General features: G+C 49.6%; 1 protein-coding gene across 4 annotated transcripts in view; it reads left to right on the top strand.

Moving 5' to 3' along the window:
- The window catches only part of LOC138472491 (cGMP-dependent protein kinase 2-like), a 2,724,950-nt gene that overhangs the window by 2,370,706 nt on the left and 331,516 nt on the right, over nucleotides 1-22,728 (top strand). For 2 of the 4 annotated variants that reach the window (XM_069610701.1, XM_069610700.1), the window contains exon 16: nucleotides 266-388. The exons of the other annotated variants lie outside the window; for them this stretch is intronic. In XM_069610701.1, the coding sequence (XP_069466802.1) occupies nucleotides 266-388 (123 nt within the window). The remainder of the gene's footprint in view (nucleotides 1-265; nucleotides 389-22,728) is intronic. 4 annotated transcript variants of the gene reach the window in all.

Below are 22,728 nucleotides of genomic sequence, written 5' to 3'. Positions count from 1 at the left end.
TATACATATAGAATTGGTATGCCAACTTTGAATATTGGGAGAGCTTTTTCGAGAGATAAGCAGATCCAAATGTGCTGAGAATTGAATAAGTTACTCACTATATTTGCTACAGGCTTCCAAAGCAAGATTCTTGTTAGTTGAAAAATTCATACACTTAATGTACAATCTAGTGTGATTGTGCCTACGCTTATTCTTAGCTCGATTTGAGTTTTCCCCAGAAAATATTTCAACGTTCTCTAACTTTCTTTGCACTCCTTTCCCTTAGTCCTCCATTTTCTGGCCAGGACCCAATCAAGATTTATAACATGGTGATGAGAGGGATTGAGAAGGTAGATTTCCCACATCGGATAACGCGGCGTCCCGAGGATCTGATCCGGAGACTCTGCAGGTGAGGGCTTCTTGTGTCCTTAAAGTTCTCACTAGCTGAAAGGAAGGGTGGGGAAGCTGTGTATCCTCCAGCTTTTTCTTTCAATCCCGAACCTGCACAAACTAACACTAATAAGTTTACTCAGGTTCAAATCTAAACTATCTTGTTGGGACACACTGCTAATAGTTAGGTGTTCATTCCAGATGGCAAGATAATCAGGCATGTTCTTCAAGCATTGCCAGTTCTTCCCATTCTTTAAAAAAGCAAACTAAAATGTCAGTTGATTTCAATGGGCCATGACTAATATGAGCATCAAAGCGCTACTTTGACCTTTGTCTTTGTAGAGCAACAACATTGAAATGAAACACATTCCTCCTAACGATTAGACTAAGTTAGAATAATTCATTGACCTAAGGGATTGGTTGCCAGAATCTGCAGTCAGAAATCCTTTGATTTTCCTTGTAATCCTATTGCTGTCTGTGCAGTAGCCAATGCTTTGGAAATTGGTAGAACAGTTGTTTTGGATGACATTTTCTAAACTATTAATGATTCAGCAACCTATATTAATATTATGCTATGTCACTAAAAGTCTGGCCTATTTACGCCAGACCTTGCATCTTAAACGCAATGCATTGCTATATAAACAATACTGTATAGTATGGGTGTCACTATCCCCACCTTACTGGTCGTACTGCCAGACCTCTTAATACCCATCAACACTCTTATCCCCCAATCCCCAACCTATAAAATATCTGCTCTTCCGGGGAGAATTATTCTGTACTGTCATTGTTCTTTACCTTTCCAAGCTTACCTATAGCAAGCTGAAGCTTTAGGGCACTCTTAGAGTTGCACACATCTAATTAATTTGATATCTTTAGGAATGATGAAATAAACAGAAAAGCCAATGGGCCTTATTATGAGCATGGCGGTAGCTGTGCATGTATGGCAGGCACGGCTACCACCATGCTCGCTACCATCCCTGCCACCCGCGATTGGGCAATAACCGGGCCATTACGAGTTGAATTGGCCGGTAATTGCCCATTCACGGGTGGCGGTATTGCCGGGCTCCCGATCCCCATTCTGCCCTACTGGGCAGACTGGGGGTGAGGAGCATGGTTGCACCGGGGCACCGTTGATAATGGTGCCGGTGCAATCACGAGTTCTGCTCGTGGGTGCTGCACAGCCCACCAGGTCAGACCTGGCGGGCTGTCAGGAACCCGCAAGCAGAACTCGTAATGCGGCGTGACGGTATGAACGGTGCCGGTGCCTTACCGCCACTACTCATACTGTCACTGCCACCCTTATAATGAGGCTCAATGTAAAGTAGGTCAGGTGGGTAGAGCTTTTTCACAGAAAGAGGTCTGGGGAGGCATATATGTTAGTTACAAGGGGAAAGAAAAATCCAAAACATGTTTGCTTTTAATTAACACCATAGAACAATTAGCTTAATGAAGTCATGAAAGTCATTCCCATTTCACGTCTACTGAACCGAGCCTAAAGTTTTCGCTTTGGGACTCTAGGTTTACACTTTGCTCCCATGTACCTTTAAGCTTTAATGTTGCTTTGGTGTGTTTTAGGGTTCATTGAATGTTTGTTTTTATGTGCAAGCATGTTTTAAAATGGCCATGTATCCTTCTATTTGATAGGGAAACATTTGTTGCACGTTGAGTCTCAACACTTCATATTTACAACATATTGTGTCTCTGTTCATTTTAACACACTCATAAATTCGACCATTTCAAATGATAAATGTATTACTTTGTTTTAATGTTAAATGTGTAAATGTGATACTGTTTATTTTGCTGAAGTTCAAATGTATTACCACAGTTTCACTATTTTTTATTTCAATTGAGAAGTCACACACACGGGAGCATGATAATTTTGCAACCTGTCCCAACAGTACAATATTGGAATTGAAATATGTTCATGCTTTGCAGAGTAATTATATCATATCCAGTATATCTAAAGAAATATGTGCTGGTTTTCAATCTGCGTTCTATGGGATCATAAAACACTGCACACTTCACTTCCTGTGAGCTATAACTCAAGATCCCCTGAAATGCAACATGTCTTCATTATCAGTATCGTTCCTCTGTACTTTTGTACACGTCAATTTTCCTGCTGGGTTTCAGGGACCTATCTTTTACATCAACCTTTTGAAATATATTGCTGTACTGCCTGTCAAATCATCATTATAGTCAGTTGTGAGAAGGCTCATCCCTGCTTTGAGGTTGTTGTTAAGATGTATTGGTTCCCCTTATAATTGATTTTGGGCATGAGTGTCTAAACAGATGGGAGAATGCAATGAGAGCATTGATGATGTAAGTGAAAGTATTATTCAATGTATCATTGAGGACAGGTAGAACTAGATATTTTATAAGAAGATCCACTCCCCACCCATGTATGTTGTATCTGTGGGATTCAGCCATGTAACTCACATATAATTTGCAAGTGGGCCATTAACTTATCATGCTTCAACGCGTGTCTTGGGGTGTATTTCTATGACTTAGAAACACCTCGACATTTCAATTAAGTCTAATATCATAAAGAATCTTTCTTAATTATCACTGATTTAGAATGCAAACTCTGAAACCTGTCAGGAATCGGAAGAATCAGAAAAAGTAACTTGAAAGACTCCAACAATACTGAAATATATAGTCCACTCATTTGGGCTTGATACCATTTACAACTTTATTTATCAATGTGGGTGCCGACACATGTTTCGACCATAACAAGGTTCCGTATGGTGGTCTGCCGTTACTTCGGTCCGAAGGAACAGCAGACCACCATACAGAACATCAGAGGCAACAAGCTTTAACGATGCACTCATTCAATGATAACAATCACCATTGGCTTCCTGATATCAAAACTCAATACAGAAGCAACACCATATTGTAGCCTTGATAAAGACCTTGTTATGGTCGAAAGACGTGTAGGCGCCCACAGTGATTAATAAAGTTCTAAATGGTACCAAGCTCAAACGAGTGGACTATACCATTGATCGTTTAAATATGGGAAGAACGTAACAAATGTGTAAAGCGCCAATTGTGTAGGAATCCAACACCAAAACTTGCGACCTTCAGTCGGGGCTTGACAGCACGGCCCTAAGGTTTCCTCCATCTGGCTGACTTTACTAAAAATAAACATCTAAGGAGGAGCTTGGGGGGCGGTAATCAACTGTTCCTGGTGCTCTCACCACTTTCCAAACTCCAGCAATACTATTTTCAATTGCTCTCCTATAAATCTCTCTTCAAAGAATCCAAATAACATTAATAATGTGTTGAACAGTCAAGATTTGCAACAACTGAAAGATAAATTAAGAGCATTAAAAATGTTATTTCTTAAAAATAAATCTTACCGGCATAAACAAGCATGAAATACGTAGGATCATATGTGTCAAATGAATATAAATGCTATTTAGCAGTCCAGATCACAACAATATCAGGTAGGATATTTCATAAATGTCATAAAGCTCTCCCTCTGATTCCTCATTATAACCATATACATAAAACATGTGATATTATATATCTTCATAATGAATGTAACAATAACATGATTGAAACAGTGTGGTACATGTCTCCATATAAGAAACATAATGTACATTCAAACATTAAAATGGACAAACATGGTTATCAGATTTACCTTGAAGGTGAATATCAGGAGCAAGACTCTTGGCTCAGGTGAGGAAATTGAAAGCAGCACAAGATACAACTGGATCTGCAATTCATAACCATACAAATTCTGCTGGGGAAACAAATATCTCAAGAATTTTTAAGGTATATTAAGATGTTTTCAGGGATAAACTAAAGGCAGGTGAACAATTCATCATAGCCCAAATGCAGGGCTCAACTTTTCCGTTCAACTTAATTTACTTATGTAGCTGTGAGGGGCCAGTACGGACAGGAGTACCAGCCTTCACTCCGATTGATATCTACTAATACAAGTGGTTCCTCTTACTCTTAAGGTCTCCCATGCTGTCACAAAACATATGAGATCCAAAGTTCCTGTAGAGTAAGGAGTACAGTTGACTTGTTTGTTGCTGTGATCATTTTTTTGGCTTGAATTATTACCTGATGTTCAAATTTGGTTTTGTAGCCAAACCATGTTTTATTCTATGGAGCACTTTATGAACAGCTGAAACAAAATATTCATGCATAAACCAAAAGAGCAGATGATAATGAGCAAATTCTTTAGTCTGTTACATAGAGTGCGGACATCCAAAGGTAAACAGTATGTAACTAATTTAAGCACATAAAAAACAGAATCCAAAAGGAAATCTCTGTGATGTAAACACTTGGTACCAACAAACCTCACTGAGTAATACTTTTGGACATTCCTACATTTCTGACTCTGTTAAAGATAACTAACATGCTAACCACAAGAACTGTTTAAATCAAATTAGTTAGATCTCCAAAACTGTCATCAAAATTAAAAAAAGTGACAATATTATGAAATATTTAAGGTCGTTTTTAAGGGGATGTCCTATGCACTCTGATTAATACCGGGTTAGGAGAATTGCTTTTCTTCATGGAAGCCATCACCCTTCAGCATTCCAAACTCAAAGTGATATGCTGGTGAACATAGTATTGGTTGACCAGCAAGGTTCTGAAAACTAGAAGCTCCACATCTGGCAAACCACTTTTATGCAACAATGTGCTTTTTAATGTAATTGTAGCTATAATCATAAATCAGTTGCACGCCAAATAAACATAACATTAATCTGAACGGTAAGCTAACTGATATATATTGTGGAAATTATTTTTAACATTCATATTCATCCACAATTAGGTTATTGTTTGCTACAAACATGCAGCTCCCATGCTATTAGAAACAATAATCTACCAGTAAGCTCTTGATGTAATGTAGAATTGTCTAAATAGCTGAATGGATTCCCTGTGCATATACTAACTGCATACATGATGATTGTGGTTAGAAATACACAATCATAAAAAACCTTGATCAATTGTAGATTTGCAAGTTTATAACCACTACATAATCAATTCTCAACATACACTTCACATGTCCCATATTACACATCTTAACACAGGATTCACAATACTGTTTTCTTAGCAATGTCAAAAATGAATTATTCACCTAAATAACGTTTAGTAATCAAATAATCAATAAAAATTAAATAAGGTGGCTTCTTTTTCCAAGATCAATATTCAGCCCATCAAATGTTCCTCAAAGATAAACCCACCTAGCTTCTTTCTGTCTCAGTGTTAGTTTTGTTACCCTTTTCTCTGTGATATGGGGATGTATGCAATGCCAACTGTGAGGGTGCAGAAGGAGGACACTGACGCAAAAGAGGCATAGTGATTTCTATAAACGTTTCTTTGAAATGAATATAAGATAACTTAACTCTCTGTATATCTATGAGGGGCTTCCCTGCCTCAACTATAATTCTAATGAGTCTGTCAGGATGTCTTGTTAACTTAAAGAGTCCATCATCCTGTGTCAAAATGTCCCTATCCAGGTCCCTTATATTTGTAACTAAACTAAACATCTGTACCAAAGTTCATGATCCAGGAGAATGGCTCCCTCCTCCTGGACTAGGTGGTTCAGATCTGGCTGAAAGTTCTCCAGCAGGGGACATGGCTCCCTTCCCCTGATGCCAGCACTTCACAAACAAACAAACATGATGCAGATCTTCCAGCACTCTGTGTCACAAAGTTCAAATGCTTTCTATCACGGGGGATGACTGTCTTCCCCTGTACTCCTGGTTTGCTGCTCCTTGTGGGTTGGTGTGCCAGGTGAATGACTCCTGTTTCCTGACCCTCGTTAGTTTTACTTTCCTGGTTCACAACACCAGAGGGAATGCCTCCCTTCCCCTGACCCTTCTTAGGCTCTATTTTACATTTAACAAAACCAGGGGAAATGATTCCCTTGCCCTAGCTTTTTTTTAGCAAGCAAAGACCCAATTGTGATAAGGAGCCTCAACCCTGGTCTCTCTCCTTTCTCCTGGTGTACTTGGTGTACTCTCCTGCCATATACTACGATGTGAAAAGAGGTACGCAATCTTCTCTTGTGGGTGCTGGTCTCAGACCCGTACTTTTCTATGGCTTGTTTTTGGCAAGTACTGCCATGAAGAAAATAACTTTTAATGTCCTCTCTTTCACTCTTTACTTTGAGAGTGGTTTGTGACCAAACACTGTGATGAGGAAGACGACTTCCGATACACTCTTCCTCACTCTTGTTATCAATAGTGGTCTACGACCAACCATTGTGCTGAGGAAGATGGTTTGTGTTGCACTCTTTCGCACTTTTATTATCAATACCGTTCCATGACCAACCACTGTGCTGTCGAAGATGATTCCTGTTGAAATCTTTCTCAATCTTATTCTCAATAGTGTTCTGCAGCCAACCACTGTTCTAAGGAAGATGACTCCAGTTGCACTCTTTCAAGCTCTTATTCTTAATAGTGATCTGCAACCAACACTGAGCCGATGAGGATGATTCCTGTTGCACTCTCTCTCACTCCTGACTATGGTTTTCACACCCAGTCCCCATACGAACTTCCCTTCTCTCCCGTTACCTGTTTCCAGGGAGCTCTTCACCGGATTTCTGCGGGGCAGCGGGTCTTGCTTCCCACTGCTCTCCTCTGCTCCATCTGATCCAGCAAAGCTCTGCTGCAGGATACCATTTGTGGCCACAGCATTGTTTCTGGACCCCGGGTCCACCCACGTCACATCACACTGCCGCCCTCCAGCCTCCAGCCCTGACTTGGGGGGCCTCAGGCCACAGGAATAAGGCTTCCCCTCTCCAGTTCCCAGGCTTGGGGAGTGGGTTGCTCACGTCTACCTTGGCATCCTCTCGTCAAACTTACCAAGCTGGAATGCCTCTCTTGCAGATTGGCTGGCTCACTTCATAGAGTCCTTAATCTATTTTTATATCAGCTGGTTGGCAATTTATCGTAAACCCCTTGTCAGTGTCTCTGGACCTTCAATCTTTATTCCTCTGCCTCCTCCTTATACCAGTACTTTTATTGTTACTTTCCCTTGGGTAGTCAAAGTTCTTCCGCCCCTCAGTAGAAGGGAAGTCTCTGGACCTACATAAATACATAAATTGGTAAGGAATATTTCGGGGATTTAGCACGTGTGGATGTGTATAGGACGGTGGGTGAGGGTTATTGTACTGTGTTTCACTTAGATGTTCGTCTTTGTCCCTAGCCCCTCTCCTCATGAGAATTTCCTGCGGAGTACCACCTGCAGGGGACTATCGGGTAGCAGCCTCACCTCACCATATAATAAGAGGTTACTCATGTCCCATGCTTGTTAATTAGCTCCAATGAGTTTAGAGCTGTGCAAATTAATAGGAATATATTTTAGAATAAAACTAGTCACATTTGATCAAAGCAAATAAGTCATCAGCAATCATATCATGGACCCCCATCCTTATTACTCTGAACAGAGACTTAGTACCTTTAGCTTTATATTTTATAAAGGTGATGCATAGCAATACATGGGTTTTCTAGACAATATTTCTTATATCATTGCTCAACCTTTGTTGTTATAATTTAATCCTCCTTATAACAGTACTTTTATTGTTACTTTCCCTTGGGTAGTCCATGTTCTTCCGCCTCTCAGTAGAAGGGAAGTCTCTGGACCTAAATAAATACATCGATTGGTAAGGAATATTTCTGGGATTTAGCACGTGTGGGTGTGTAAAGGATGGTGGGTGAGGGTTATTGTACTGCATTTCCGTTAGATGTTCATCTTTGTCTCTAGCGGGGGAGTCTCTCCTCATGAGAACTTCCTGCTGAGTACCACCTGCAGGGGACTATCGGGTAGCAGCCTCACCTCCCTCGCCTCATGGGATGGGGCTCCCACTTGGGGAGAATTGACAACATCAAAGGATTCATTGCACAATATTGCTGATATTTTGGGCATTGTCTTTTTTCACATTTAATTGTCCAATCTTGTGATCAATGTTGTTTGAGTAATTACTTAGGTGCTCAATAAAACAGCTCAGCAAACTTGTTCAGGTAAAACTCAAACTACCTGTTCGTCAGGTGGTTTGATGCCTCACAAACGTTTAAACCTTGCTGGAGATTCCTCTGGTAAAGATTGAGGTTCACTGTGGGGGCATCAGTCAGGAGCCATCAGAGAGGGCACGTTGTTTCCATACCGTACGGCATCCAAAAAAAAATGCCTACTGCCCTGTTGGGGCCCAGCAGGCCCTTCCATGGCAGTGTCACCTGTTAAAATGTTTTTCCATTTTCAGCACTCTTGCACAGTACTAGGAAACTGTTTTTTCACTGCAACAGATGCTGTGGGGGGGACATTGGTAGGGGGCAAATAGGTATTTTGGGGATGTGGGATGGCTCCCTCAAAATAACCTAGGAAATACAGTTTGTTGTCTAGTGTTTAGATCAGTGGCAAGCAAATATTCACCGGTTTACTGATTAATTTATTCTCTAATTTTATACTCCCTGTGCATGCTTTGTTACCATTGCAAAAAATGTTGTGCTTTTCATAACTCATTTGGTTTATTTCATTAATATATTTATTGGAAATTAGTATGGCGTCTATACACAAGTGTTTCCAGGTGCCTCAAGACAAGATGGGGGTCAGGGGGTCAAGGGAATAACAACAAAAAACAAAAGGCGTTTATATCGGCCTTGTGACAATCCTACAGGGCAAGTGCTTGAGACGGTGGTAAGTGCAGGGATTGAGGGGGTAGAGGGAGAAGAGCAGAAGTGGGGGGCCCATGGGAAAGGGCAGAGAAATGCTAGGTGGCCACGATGGCAAGTGCAAGGGGGAAAAAGGAGGAAAGGAAGGATGAGTGTGGTGGGCAGGGGTGACAAGTTGGGCTAGTCCGGGAGAGGGAGCTTGGTGGCAAGTGCTTGCAAAGGATGCAGGGGTAGGCTGGTGGGGGATGGTCTTCCCCTGTATAACTCTGAAGGGGCCGGTCCCCAATCACAGCGGCAGAGGGAGAGTTAGCACAGGAAGGGGAGAGGGAAGGAAGAGGAGAAAAGGAAAGTCTTGAGAAGTTTCTGGAAATTTAGAAGATTACCTCAAGTCAGAGGGTGGAAGGAAGGGCATTCCAGAGGGAGGAGCCAGCCACAGAAAGGGATCTACCTCCTACTCTCTGCTTGGAGAAAAGTTAGACCTGCAGAGAGTTAGAGCGAGAGGACCGAAGGACTCTGGTTAGGAGGGATTTAGGTAGGGAGAGCTGGATGTAAAGAGATCCCAGACGGCCTTGTGGATGATGCAGAGAGTCTTGAATTTGATGCTTGCGGTCACCAGAAGCCAGTGCAGAGATTTTCGGGCAGGAGAGATGTGGTCCCTGATCTTGAGAACAAGGATATGTCTTGCTGTCCAATTCTGGATTATTTGGAGGGGTGAAGGGAGGAAAGAGGCAGATTGAGGAGGAGGCTTTTGCAGCAGTCAAGTGTAGTGAGAACCAGGGCTCTGGAAACATTGAGCTTCTGGGGGAAGGTGAGGAAAGGTCAAATGCCCTTGAGACGGTGGAGCTGCAAATTGGACTTCTTGCTAAGGTCTGTAATGTTGGAGAGAAAGAGAGAGAGGAGTCAACGATGATGCCCAGGTTTTTTGCCTCACAGGTGGGTGCACGGATGGACCTAAAGAATCTGGCCAAAGAGAGCGGGGGTAGAATAAGAGGCAGGCATCCCAATGAGTAGGATCTCTGTCTTACTGGCATTAAGGCAGAGATCATTGGCAGAGCACCATGCCTGAATAGCTTATGTTTTTGTATCTTCTTGATAGCGACTTGAATAATTTTTCCTTATTGAAGGCAAAGGCACACTTAATGTAACTTTTGCATTTTTTAAACACCTATGGTTCGGCGATGACCAAGTTTGATGCACTTCTTTTCCTACTTTGAGATTACTGGCACTCAGTATTTTTTCTTTAGTCTATCAACGCCTGTGTAGGTTACTTTGGAAGATGCATCTATATATTGTTTGAGATAATAGTCTATTTGAAGAGGATACCAATTTCTGCACAACATCTTATTAACAAGATTGTTTGCACTATAAATTAGGTTAGGGACCTTATGAGTAAAGGACAAATGTTGAGTGACATATACATATATTTTTTTTATTGCATCAATTAGTTTCCAAAAACACTTTAAATGCACATATAAAAGATGACTGTATCAATAATAAAGGAAGAAAAAAAATGAATGAATCAAGAGGGGAGAAAAAATAAAAAATAAAATAAAAACTGCCACTATTCAAACAGAACAATATTTGAAGATGAAAGCACTGGGCCTCAATATACAGAATTCAATTCATAGGTCATAATGGAACTAAGGGGGTAATTCATAGAATTCAGCGCACAAGTGGCGCATGCGGCTGGCACACAGTGTGAGCGTGCAAATCCCTGCGCCAGTCGCGTGCGCTAAAATACATTTCCGCGCACAGCGTATTCATGGATTCCAGCCACCAAAACCAGCCGTGGCGCACAGTGGCGCAGCGACCCTGCAGCAGCGCCAGTTTCGCCCCCAAGAACGCCCCTTGCATAGGGAAAAGCCATCAAAATCCCCAATCCAGCGCAAAGGGCTGCGCTAACCCTGTACCAGCATGGCAAGCGGGGTACGTGTATCAATGGGGTGCGTGGGAAGTTTCTCACGTGATTTCAGCTGGGTACGTGTATTACTGGGGTGCGCGGGAAGTTTCACACGCGATTGGCCCTGTGCGAGCGGGGTACGTGTATTACTGGGGTGCGCGGGAAGTTTCACACGTGAATTCAGCAGGGTACGTGTATTTCAGGGGTGCGCGGGAAGTTTCACACGCAAATTCAGCAGGGTACGTGTATTTCAGAGGTGCGCGGGAAGTTCCACACACGATTCCCTCAGAGTACGTGTATTTCAGGGGTGCACGGGAAGTTCCACACGCGAATGTCCTGTGTATGTGTATTTCGGGATGTGCGGGAAGTTTCACACGCGAATTCAGCAGGGTACGTGTATTTCAGGGGTGCGCGGGAAGTTTCACACGTGATTGGCCCTGTGCGAGCGGGGTACGTGTATCACTGGGGTGCGCGGGAAGTTCAACACGCGATTGGCCCTGTCCGAGCGGGGTACGTGTATTACTGGGGTGCGCGGGAAGTTCCACACTTGATTGGCCCTGTGCGAGCGGGGTACGTGTATTACTGGGGTGCGCGGGAAGTTTCACACGTGATTTCAGCTGTGTACGTGTATTTCAGGGGTGCACGGGAAGTTCCACAAGCGAATGTCCTGTGTACGTGTATTTCGGGGTGTGCAGGAAGTTTCACACGCGAATTCAGCAGGGTATGTGTATTTCAGGGGTGCACGGGAAGTTCCACACGCAAATGTCCTGGGTATGTGTATTCCTGGGGTGTGCGGGATGTTTCACAAGCGAATTCAGCAGGGTACGTGTATTTCAGGGGTGCGTGGGAAGTTCCACACGCGAATGTCCTGGGTACATGTATTTTGGGGTGCGCGGGAAGTCTCACACGCGAATGTCCTGGGTACGTGTATTTCGGGGTGCGCGGGAAGTTTCACACGTGATTTCAGCAGGGTACGTGTATTTCAGGGGTTCCGGGGAGTACTACACGTGAATTGGCCGTGTGGGTCCTCCCAGGTGTTCGCTCTACAACCTCCACGGCCCCTGCAGGCAGCCCACACCACGGGGGACTACCCTGCACCCCTGCTCATGTCCCGCAGGCAGCCCATCCACCATGGGCATGCCCCCCAGCCAAGCCATATGTCACCTTGCACTACTGATCAATAACGCATGTCTCCCAGCACTCCCACCCCCCAGCAGTGCAGGGCACCCTCCACCAGGCCCCCACTCATGTCCAACTCATGTCCCCCTGCACCCACCACCCCCCAGCACTGTGGGGCACCTGCCAGAAGCCCCCCCCTCATGTCCCACACATGTCCCCCTGCACCCCCACCCCCCAGCACTGTGGGGCACCTGCCAGCAGGCCCCCACTCATGTCCCACTCATGTCCCCCTGCACCCCCACCCCCCAGCAGTGCAGGGCACCCTCCACCAGGCCCCCACACATGTCTCCCAGCACCCCCACCCCCCAGCAGTGCAGGGCACCCTCCACCAGGCCCCCACTCATGTCCAACTCAAGTCCCCCTGCACCCCCACCCTCCAGCACTGTGGGGCACCTGCCAGCACGCCCCCCCTCATGTCCCACTCATGTCCCCCTGCACCCCCACCCACCAGCAGTGCAGGGCACCCTCCACCAGGCCCCCACACATGTCTCCCAGCACCCCCACCCCCCAGCAGTGCAGGGCACCCTCTACCAGGCCCCCACTCATGTCCAACTCATGTCCCCCTGCACCCCCTCCCCCCAGCACTGTGGGGCACCTGCCAGCAGGCCCCCACTCATGTCCCACTCATGACCCCCTGCACGCCCACCCCCCAGCAGTGCAGGTCACCCTCCACCAGGCCCCCACTCCTGTCTCCCTGCACCCCCACCCCCCACCAGTCAGGGGCACCCTCCACCAGGCCCCCTCACATGTCTCCCAGCACCCCCACCCCCGAGGAGTGCAGGGCACCCTCCACCAGGCCCCCACTCCTGTCTCCCTGCACCCCCATCCCCCACCAGTCAGGGGCACCCTCCACCAGGCCCCCACACATGTCTCCCAGCACCCCCACCCCCCAGCAGTGCAGGGCACCCTCCACCAGGCCCCCACACATGTCTCCCAGCACCCCCACCCCCCAGCACTGTGGGGCACCCTCCACCAGGCCGCCACTCCTGTCTCCCTGCACCCCCACCCCCCACCAGTCAGGGGCACCCTCCACCAGGCCCCCACACATGTCCCCCTGCACCCCCACCCCCCGGCACTGTGGGGCACCTGCCAGCAGGCCCTCACTCATGCCCAACTCATGTCCCCCTGCACCCCCACCCCCCAGCACTGTGGGGAACCTGCCAGCAGGCCCCCACTCATGTCCAACTCATGTCCCCCTGCACCCCCACCCCTCAGCACTGTGGGGCACCTGCCAGCAGGCCCCCCTCATGTCCCACTCATGTCCCCCTGCACTCCCACCCCCAGCAGTGCAGGGCACTCTCCACCAGGCCCCCACACATGTCTTCCAGCACCCCCACCCCCCAGCAGTGCAGGGCACCCTCCACCAGGCCCCCACTCCTGTCTCCCTGCACCCCCACCCCCCACCAGTCAGGGGCACCCTCCACCAGGCCCCCACACATGTCTCCCAGCACCCCCATCCCCCAGCAGTGCAGGGCACCCTCCACCAGGCCCCCACACAAGTCTCCCAGCACCCCCAACCCTCAGCAGTGCAGGGCACCCTCCACCAGGCCCCCACACATGTCCAACTCATGTCCCCCTGCACTCCCACCCCCCAGCACTGTGGGTCACCTGCCAGCAGGCCCCCCCTCATGTCCCACACATGTCTCCCAGCACCCCCACCCCCCAGCAGTGCAGGGCACCCTCCACCAGGCCCCCACACATGTCCCCCTGCACCCCCACCCCCCAGCACTGTGGGGCACCCTCCACCAGGCCCCCACTCCTGTCTCCCTGCACCCCCACCCCCCACCAGTCAGGGGCACCCTCCACCAGGCCCCCACACATGTCTCCCTGCACCCCCACCCCCAAGCACTGTGGGGCACCTGCCAGCAGGCCCCCCCTCATGTCCCACACATGTCCCCCAGCACCCTCACCCCCCAGCACTGTGGGGCACCTGCCAGCAGGCCCCCACTCATGTCCCACTCATGTCCCCCTGCACCCCCACCCCCCAGCAGTGCAGAGCACCCTCCACCAGGCCCCCACTCCTGTCTCCCTGCACCCCCACCCCCACCAGTCAGGGGCACCCTCCACCAGGCCCCCACACATGTCTCCCAGCACCCCCACCCCCCAGCAGTGCAGGGCACCCTCCACCAGGCCCCCACACATGTCTCCCAGCACCCCCACCCCCCACCAGTCAGGGGCACCCTCCACCAGGCCCCACTCCTGTCTCCCTGCACCCCCACCAGTCAGGGGCACCCTCCACCAGGCCCCCACACATGTCCCCCTGCACCCCCACTCCCCAGCACTGTGGGGCACCTGTCAGCAGGCCCCCACTCATGTCCAACTCATGTCCCCCTGCACCCACACCCCCCAGCATTGCGAGGCACCTGCCAGCAGGCCCTGACACATGTCCCCCAGCCAACACGTCATCACAATCTAGATCCCTGGCCCTTATGGGCAGCCTCCACATGCCAAACACCCACCCAAGTATTGCATCCACCCACTCAGAATTGCCAATTACATGATACAACCCCAATGGCAAGTATGTAAATGAACACATGTCCCTCACATACACACAATGGGTGTAAGTGAATGTCAAAACTCATATCATGACTTGCATGAAACCAATGATGTGATACTACACATTGAAGTTTGATGAAAAAAATTTATTAAAAGCAACATAAATGGGATTAAAAATAAACAAACGACAATGGGAATTAAAAACAAAAAAGCAGCATGTCCGTAAAATAATGAAAAACCACAAATCATAATCCAAAGGAAAGGTGTCCAAAGTCACAGTTCAAAAAAGTACATCCAAGGGAAAAACAAAACCAAAAACCATTGCTCCATGGGTAAATCAAACAAAAAAACATAATCCACAGTCAACTATATACAGATAAACAATCCAGGGTCCATGATCCCAACTGAAGAAATGAAACCTATCTAAAAATACTACGTAATAAAAAAACTATATACAAAAATGTTGGCCATTGTCCAAAAGGTCCAAAATCAAGAAAAAAGCAAAGGAAACCTAACTCTAACTACATAACTATTTACAAGGGCAGCGGGCTAGTCCAACGGCTCACTGGATGTTGTCATGGGCCAGGGCATCATCGAACTCCTGTTCAATGGCTTGGAGGCGGGCATGTTTCCTGGCCCCGAGGTCTCGCAGGGATAAAGCAGTGTCCAGCTCCAACTCCCTGCGAAGGCCCTCGAGGCACTCAGCCCGCCTCAGCGCCCTCCGCATATTCTCTGCCCTGACCATTGTGAGCCATTCCTCCTCTGCCTGCTGCCGCTCTGCACCTATCTGCTGGCCCAACCGCTCCCACACGGGAGCCACTCCCATTCCAGGGTTCTCCTGCCCTCCGGCCGATGCCTGCACCCCTGATGTTGATGGCCCCGAGCCATGATGCCTCCCAGGTCGAGCCTGCCGCTGCCTCCGACAAAACTGCCTGTGCCAACACGACGGCATCCAGGCTGATGGAATCCACTGACGCCGTCGTGCACGTGCACTGCCCGATGATGCCATCACATCCTCCATCTGCTGGGGTCCAGTTGCTCTGTGTCCACCCCTGCTGGACCTCCGACTCCCAACTGTGGCAGGGATGGGATCCCCACCGAGTTGGCTGCATTGGTCGGGGCAGGTCCACAGGGGGCCGTGGTGGCATCTGGGCCGGAAGACGGCATGGAGAACGACTGGCGCATAGCCTCCACAGAGGAGGAGAGGGTCGCCAAAGTGCCCGACACATGTACGAGACCCCCGAACACGACCGCTCCCAACTGGGCCACGTTGGCACGGTGCTCTTCGTGATGACGTGCGTGCTCCCCCTGGGAAGCACGCACCTCATCACGAATGACACCCGTGCGCAACGCGACACCAATCAGGACCTTCTCCATATGGCCAGGGGTCCCCTCGTCCGCAGGTAGAGGGGAGTCAGATGACATGGACATCCCCCTACCTGCAGACGGGCCTGGGATGGGGCATCCCTGCTGGTTCATGGTGGTGCAGTCATAGTGTCAGGGACAGTGACATGCACAGGCACCTCCACGGCGACCTGTGCTGCCTCCTGCCCCTGCCCCTGGACTGCACCACTTGCACCAGCAGGGATGCCCCCACCAGGCCCCATGTGCAGCTCAGTAGCGGCCTCCTCCTCCTCTGTGGAAACCACCAACCTGGATGGCTCCACACCGTCTTCCGCCGTTGCAAGCAGCCTCTGTGGGGGCTCACCCACCCCTTCCGCTGCAGCCGTGGGGGCATCCCCGCCAATTTGCTCCACAGCGCCGTCTCCGCCCTCTTCTTCACTTTGCGCTGTGTAGAGGGATACATAGAACACAAGCATCAGGGTACTGTACAATGGTCCCCTAGACAGGAAGCAATAGTAGATGATTGGCACTGTCAAAGATCACTTCCATCATGTCCCTCCACAACACATGGGTCAGTGCAGGCAAAACACATGCAGTAACAGGCATGGCGCATGCTATGGACATAAGCAAACATGTCCAAGGGACTCTTGAAACATACAATGTTGTTTTTGAACTCACATGCATCATGGGTCATGCTTATCACATTCACACACTTCACCGTACTTTCATCCATCTGGACTCGTACACCCCAGACACAGTGGATGCAAGGATAGCTAGGCTGCATCAGTGGATCTGAACATTGACATTGACATGTGTCATGCATCCATGGCATTAACAAGTCACAGACACGCAGGTCAGACACACAGACATGGAAACCATACATGTACATGGCATCATCACCCATCCCTCACCCCCACCCATGTCCAGGACCAGAGACTGGCATGCTCTCATGTGTCCATTCCGCATAGGGCTCCCCATGTAGAATTTAAACACATACACCAACCGTGTGCTTCACACATTACTGGTCTCACATGCATGACCATGATGTCCCTGCACACACACACGTGTACATGCCTATGTCACACATACAGGGAAGTATCAGACAACCAGCACACTGCAACATGCCCTGTCTCACACAGCAATGCCTGGCCACTTACCGCTCGACTCCAGACGGGTCTGCCTCTCAAGGACCTGGACGTGGGGCGCTGGGATATGCGTTCCAGGACCCTCATCTGATCTTCCGACAAGTGGCCCCGGCGCCCCTTAGCATCCGCTGCCTTCAAGAGGCACCGGGCCTTGTTGAGGGTCCTGGACCTGAAGTCCTCCCAGCGCTTCTTGACATGATGTAATAGTCGGACTGCCACCCCCTCCGCGTTGATGGCAGTCACGATGTCCGTCCAGATCCTGTCCCGTCCATCCTTGTCGGCGCGTGATGATCCGAAGAGGGCATCATAATGCCCCAGGACATGCTCCACCAGGACACCAACTTCCTTCTGACTGAAGCTGGTGGCCCTCTGCCCCTCTGGCTGGGGGTCGCCAGTGGTCTCGGATGGTGTTTGCCCCGACATGGCGACCCCCGAGGCAGGCGTGGGTGGGCAACTGGGTCCTGGGGCTGGGCTGTGGAGTGATGGTATCCCAGTCGGGAGTCTTCTGTTGCAGCAGGGGTGGACACAGCAACTGGACCCCTGCAAATGGCTGATGTGCAGGCACCAAATGGCAGGGCACGGTGGCAGCAGGCAGGCAGGCAGGCAGGCAGCAGCAGATGGCTCGTGGGAGGTTGCTCAGGGCTCTGGGGGGCAGTAATTTGGCCTTTTGGGCAGGAGCGTGGTCTTCCGTGTGCTTACGCGTGGCCAGCTTGATACGGAGTGATTTGGCACGTGAAAATTCTGCACGTCAGCGTGTAATTCGAGGAAAGGCCCTTAGCGCGTAAGCACGTCTGCACGCATACGCGATTTCATTGGACAGAAGGCCCTTCAGGCGCAAGCGCCTCTGTGACGTGACACGTGCAGGCGTGCATGGGTATTTCAGCACGCGTGAAAAACTGCACGTCCGCGTGGGAATGTGTGTTATCCGAGGAAAGGGCCCAGGCGCGTAAGTGACGTGACACGCGTGGGCGTTTCCCTCAGCACGGGTTAAAGGTGAGCGGGGCAGCAGTTCGCTGTACGTGCCTTTCGTGGAGACCGACGCGTGTTGCTGTTTCCTGTTGTTTCGCGCGCCATCACAACTTCACAGCTATCAAGGACGTATCTCTTCTTTTGGTGGGGGTATTGGCTACGCATGTATTTCTGTATCGCGCTAGTCAGATGGTGAGTCGCACACGCTATTTTTCCCACTGCGGGTGCCCCTGTGTATTGCACCCATTTTCAATGTCATAGTAGCCTGCGTGTCCCACGCGTACGCGTTATTCGTGTTACTGGGTGCCACCGCGTACTGTGGGAGGTTGTTTCTATGCACATAGGCTGCAGGGTTGAGTGCACAGTTTTACTGCAGTTTTGGGGTGCCTGAGCGTTGCGTGACCCGTCACTACATCACCGGGGTCACATACAGCCTTGCAGGTGCAGGGGGGCTGTTAACATCTTGCTTCCCACCCCCTTCACCCCAATTTCCCTAGTCAATTGTGATGTACACCTCCCATTGGCACTACTCCATCTGTGCCGGCACTACTACATCTGTGCCATGGTTGGGAGGACACCAAAGGTGAGGGGCGCCTCAGCTGGGCGTACTCCTCGTGGCGGGCGTGGTCGGGGACGTGGCCATGGTGACCAGGGAGTAGGAGGACTCCAGGGTGTCCAGGGCGGCCACAGAGGGGGAAGAGGCAGGGGTGCGCCACTTGAGCACAATGTTGTGCCATGTGTCAGTGCAGTCATGCCACCACCCCCTGTGGTTCCGGGGGATGCAGCTTATGCATCTGGCACTGGTGCCCGTGTGACCCGGCAGTCCGTTCCATCGACTGCCACGGGCCCAAGGATAGTGGTAGCTGCAGGTGCAGCTGTGGACACCGCCACCCAGGCTCAGGGTCTGCCAGCGCAGGCTGCGTTGGCACTTGAGGAGCCCTTGGTAGATTTCCAACAGGCCAGGAGGGAAACCATAGGGGCAGGCAGGGCTGCTCAGACCAAGACACGCGTCCCTGGGGCAGTTATGTCATCTGCTGCCCCGAACAGCCGGGTGTTGGCAAGTGCAGGGGCAGATGCACCCAACAACACCCCAGTTGTGAGTCTGCCAACCAGGACTGTTGCGGTCAATGACCCTGCCACAGCTGATGTTGCTGCGCCGGGTCCATTAGAGGGACCCAGATGCCACTGACAAAAGTCAGGCCTTTGGTCGTCCCTCCACCTGCCACTCCCTTGGCTCAATCCACCGAACCCACTGGCCATACTGGTCAGGCGGCATTAGCCAGCCAGGGTCTGCGCCACAGTCCAAGAGGAGGAAGGTTGCACCTGCAGCACAGGCTGGGACCCCACACACAGCCATGAGCTCCTGCACGTCGAGGAAGAAGCCTTTCTGCAAGCAGGAACTGGACTTCCTCGTGGGCTATGTGCGGGGCCACAGCCGTGACATGCTACTGGGTGCCAATAGTCAGACTACGGCTGGCCAACGTGACACCCACTGGAAGCATGTTGCGGAACATGTCAGTTCATTCGGCCATGAGGTGTGCACGGCGCAAGAGTGCAAAAAGCGTTGGAATTACATCAAACGCAGCACTAAGGCTAAGCGTGCCTCTAATTACAACTTGACTCTGGTGACTGGCGGTGGGCCTGCACCGGAGGAGGAAGAGCTCACTCCGCATGAGGCACTCGTTGCGGAGTTCATACCACCTGAATTGGTCGAAGGAGTGGGAGAGATGCTGGACTTTGATGCCCATTCCAGTGAGTGTTTATGCGTGTTTGTTGAGGACGTGTGTGTTTCACTTGTGGGATGTGTTGTGCATGATTGCCACTACATGTGACGTGTACATGGTTCTGATGTGTAAGTAATGCAATGCTTCCGTGATGCATGTCTGCTCTGCTGGATGGTGGACATGTGGAGCATACAGGGACTGTCCGCATCACCACTATTGCACCCTACTGACATGCTGGTTACAAGTATGCCCCTCCGGTCCATGTTCCAGCTCACTGGCCCTTCTGCATGTGGCGTGGGGTGACCTTCCTCTCAGCCCAGGCACAATGTCATTGCATGACTGACGTGCATGTTTCCTCTGCCTGCATGCAGGGACTCCATGTAGGCATGCTCCCTTGCCCCTCCTCCGCCACTCTGCACCCCAGTTCCACCTTTGCACTGGTCTGCTTCAATCTTGCCAATGTGTACTTTCCTGTTCATGCGTCCTGTGTAGATGCTAACTTCCAGCATACAATCTGCCTGACATATGCCGTGTGGTACAGCCTTAGTACTTGATGCAGGGTATCTCACTTGTACTGTGCATAGGTCAAATGTCCCGCAGGGACATGAGTGCCCATTCATGCTCCATGTGCATTGCACGCATGCCCCTATGTGTCCTTGACTGGATGATCACTGTAATACAAGTCCTGGGTGACATACATTGCATGGCATCTCATCAGCCTTCCCATGTCAACTGTGGGTCAGTACTGCATTGCACACATGTTTAGGGTCTGACAATCTGTGTGGCTCACAGGCCTCACCCTGTTTAATGGCCAATGACTCTGTCCAAATGTTGTAGTGTCTTCTTCACACACACGTGGGCGGCCTCCAGAGTTTTCATCATGTGTCCTGCTTACTGTCCCAACATCATTTGCAGTGTTGTCCCTTGAATCACATTAAGCTGTTGGTGCCAGTCAACACTGCCTGTCAATACACAGGTCTATGGTCAGCCTTTTGATACCATGCTAGGCATCCCTGCTTTTGTACTTGGGTGGAGGGGTGCTTGGCTTCTAGATATGGTACACATTGAATGCACAATGCACGTGATGCCTGAAGTTGTCCTTGCACTGCCTTCACATTTCCTGACACACACCATGGATTCCTTGTACATGTAGGTAGTGAGGGGCGTACACATTTTCTGCACTGCATAGACCCACTTCCATGGAAACTGCCACCTTTCAACAGGTCTGATCACAGAAGCAATTCAAAGTTGACCCAGCATGCATGCCAGGTTATATGTTGTGTGTCACATGTCTGCCTGATGCGTTTGTTGTCGGTGTGTTTGTGTGTTGTGTGCTTCTGACATGTGTAGTGACCTTTTTTCCTCTCTATTTTTCAGGTGATGACGTAATGGAGGCGGAGGATGGTGTTGTCATGCCAGACACAGGGTTGTTACCACTACATCAACCCGGCACAAGTGGGGGTTGTGGGGTGGTAGGCCACGAAAACCCCCAAGTGCTACAGTCCATCTTTTCTCTGGCTGCCTATGAGTCCAGCCTTGATGACGACTCTGACGTCCATGTCGAGTTAGATGAGCATCAAGTCCATGTGTCAGGGGTGAGTGATTCTGATGTGGACACTCCTCCGTCCGCGAAACCTGCACTGAGGGATCAGACAGTCTTGGTTCCTCCGCCCGTGGTGGATCGGGACGCAGGGTCACCCTCCACACCAGTCACTGATGTGCCTGGGACATTACGTCGACGGGGGCATGTAGTCGTGCAGCCGCGGGCGGTGCCAACACAGCGAGGACACCCGGTCCTTGGGTCCCGCAGGGGTCAAGCCCAGCAACGCGGTCGCCGCGCGCAACCGCAGTATACTGAGTGGGAACAAGACATGACTGCCAATTCAGAACGACAGGGGGCAGCAATGGAGAACATCGCTGAGAGCATGGAGCGTGTGGCGCACGGACAGCGGGAAACACGCGCAGCATCTTCCTTGAATCGCACGCGTGCGAGTGCGCTGGGTTTCTCACGCTTGCGCCACCTTGCGCCTGCTTGCGCTGGGATTTTCGGCGCACGTTTGCTCCATGAATCGACCCCTAAATGTCCAAAGTTGAAAATATTTCTCTTACAAAGTTCAACAGTGCCAAAGTCAGAGATACTTTTCCTCCCCATCTTAAGATAGACCACCTCTCTAGAGGAGATTTAAGTTTAAAATTCTCAAAGTGTTTTGCCAACCATTTTTCTCTAAGAAATGTTAGTGAAGTACATCTCATTATCGGATGGTATAACGTTTCAGTCTCCTGACAACAACAATGGCATGACAAGATCCGATCTTCCCTATTTTTGATCCTTCTTCCCATGACTTCTCTTGTGGGGTGGAGGTTCAAGCGGAATCTCAAGAATTGATGCCTTTCTTTGGAAGAAGGGAATTTGTCTAAGTAGGGAAGCACTGTGCCTCTACAGTAGTAATCTTCCTGGACAAGGATAAGGATTTGAATGAATTGAGTTTGTCCTTGGTCGAGATCCAATCCCAGTCGAGGAGTTTTTTCTTCGCCTTGGACGGGTTCGCCACTAAAAGGTTTTCTGTTTGGGCGATGTTGTCCAAGATACACTTGCACGTTTTCTGCCATGTATTTAGAACTGGAACCTGTTTAGTGGACAGCGCTTCATTAATAGGCAAAAAACCACTTCTTTCCGGAGGAACAAGGCATTTGCTGTATAGGGTCAGAGATTTCCAAACCACAGCAAAATAGAGGGAGGTTAACCCCAATTCTTTCCTCACACATTCAATGGATATAGATGGTGGAAGCCTCAAAACTCTTTTCCAAAATAAGCCTTCCAGTAAGTGCCAAACTTCAGGGGCCAGAAAAAAATGTGCCTCTGCAGCATAGGGCAGAATAGGTGATACTTTTAGTTTATAAAAGTCGTTGAGCGGTCGACATGAAAATGAACAGTAGCGTTGATTGATCAAGAGTGCTTGTGATGCCAAATT

This window comes from Ambystoma mexicanum, chromosome 8, assembly GCF_040938575.1.
Source record: "Ambystoma mexicanum isolate Mex_15411 chromosome 8, UKY_AmexF1_1, whole genome shotgun sequence".
NCBI classification, from domain to species: domain Eukaryota; kingdom Metazoa; phylum Chordata; class Amphibia; order Caudata; family Ambystomatidae; genus Ambystoma; species Ambystoma mexicanum.
Note: the sequence above shows the minus strand (reverse complement) of the source record. Positions and strands in the feature narration are given on the sequence as shown.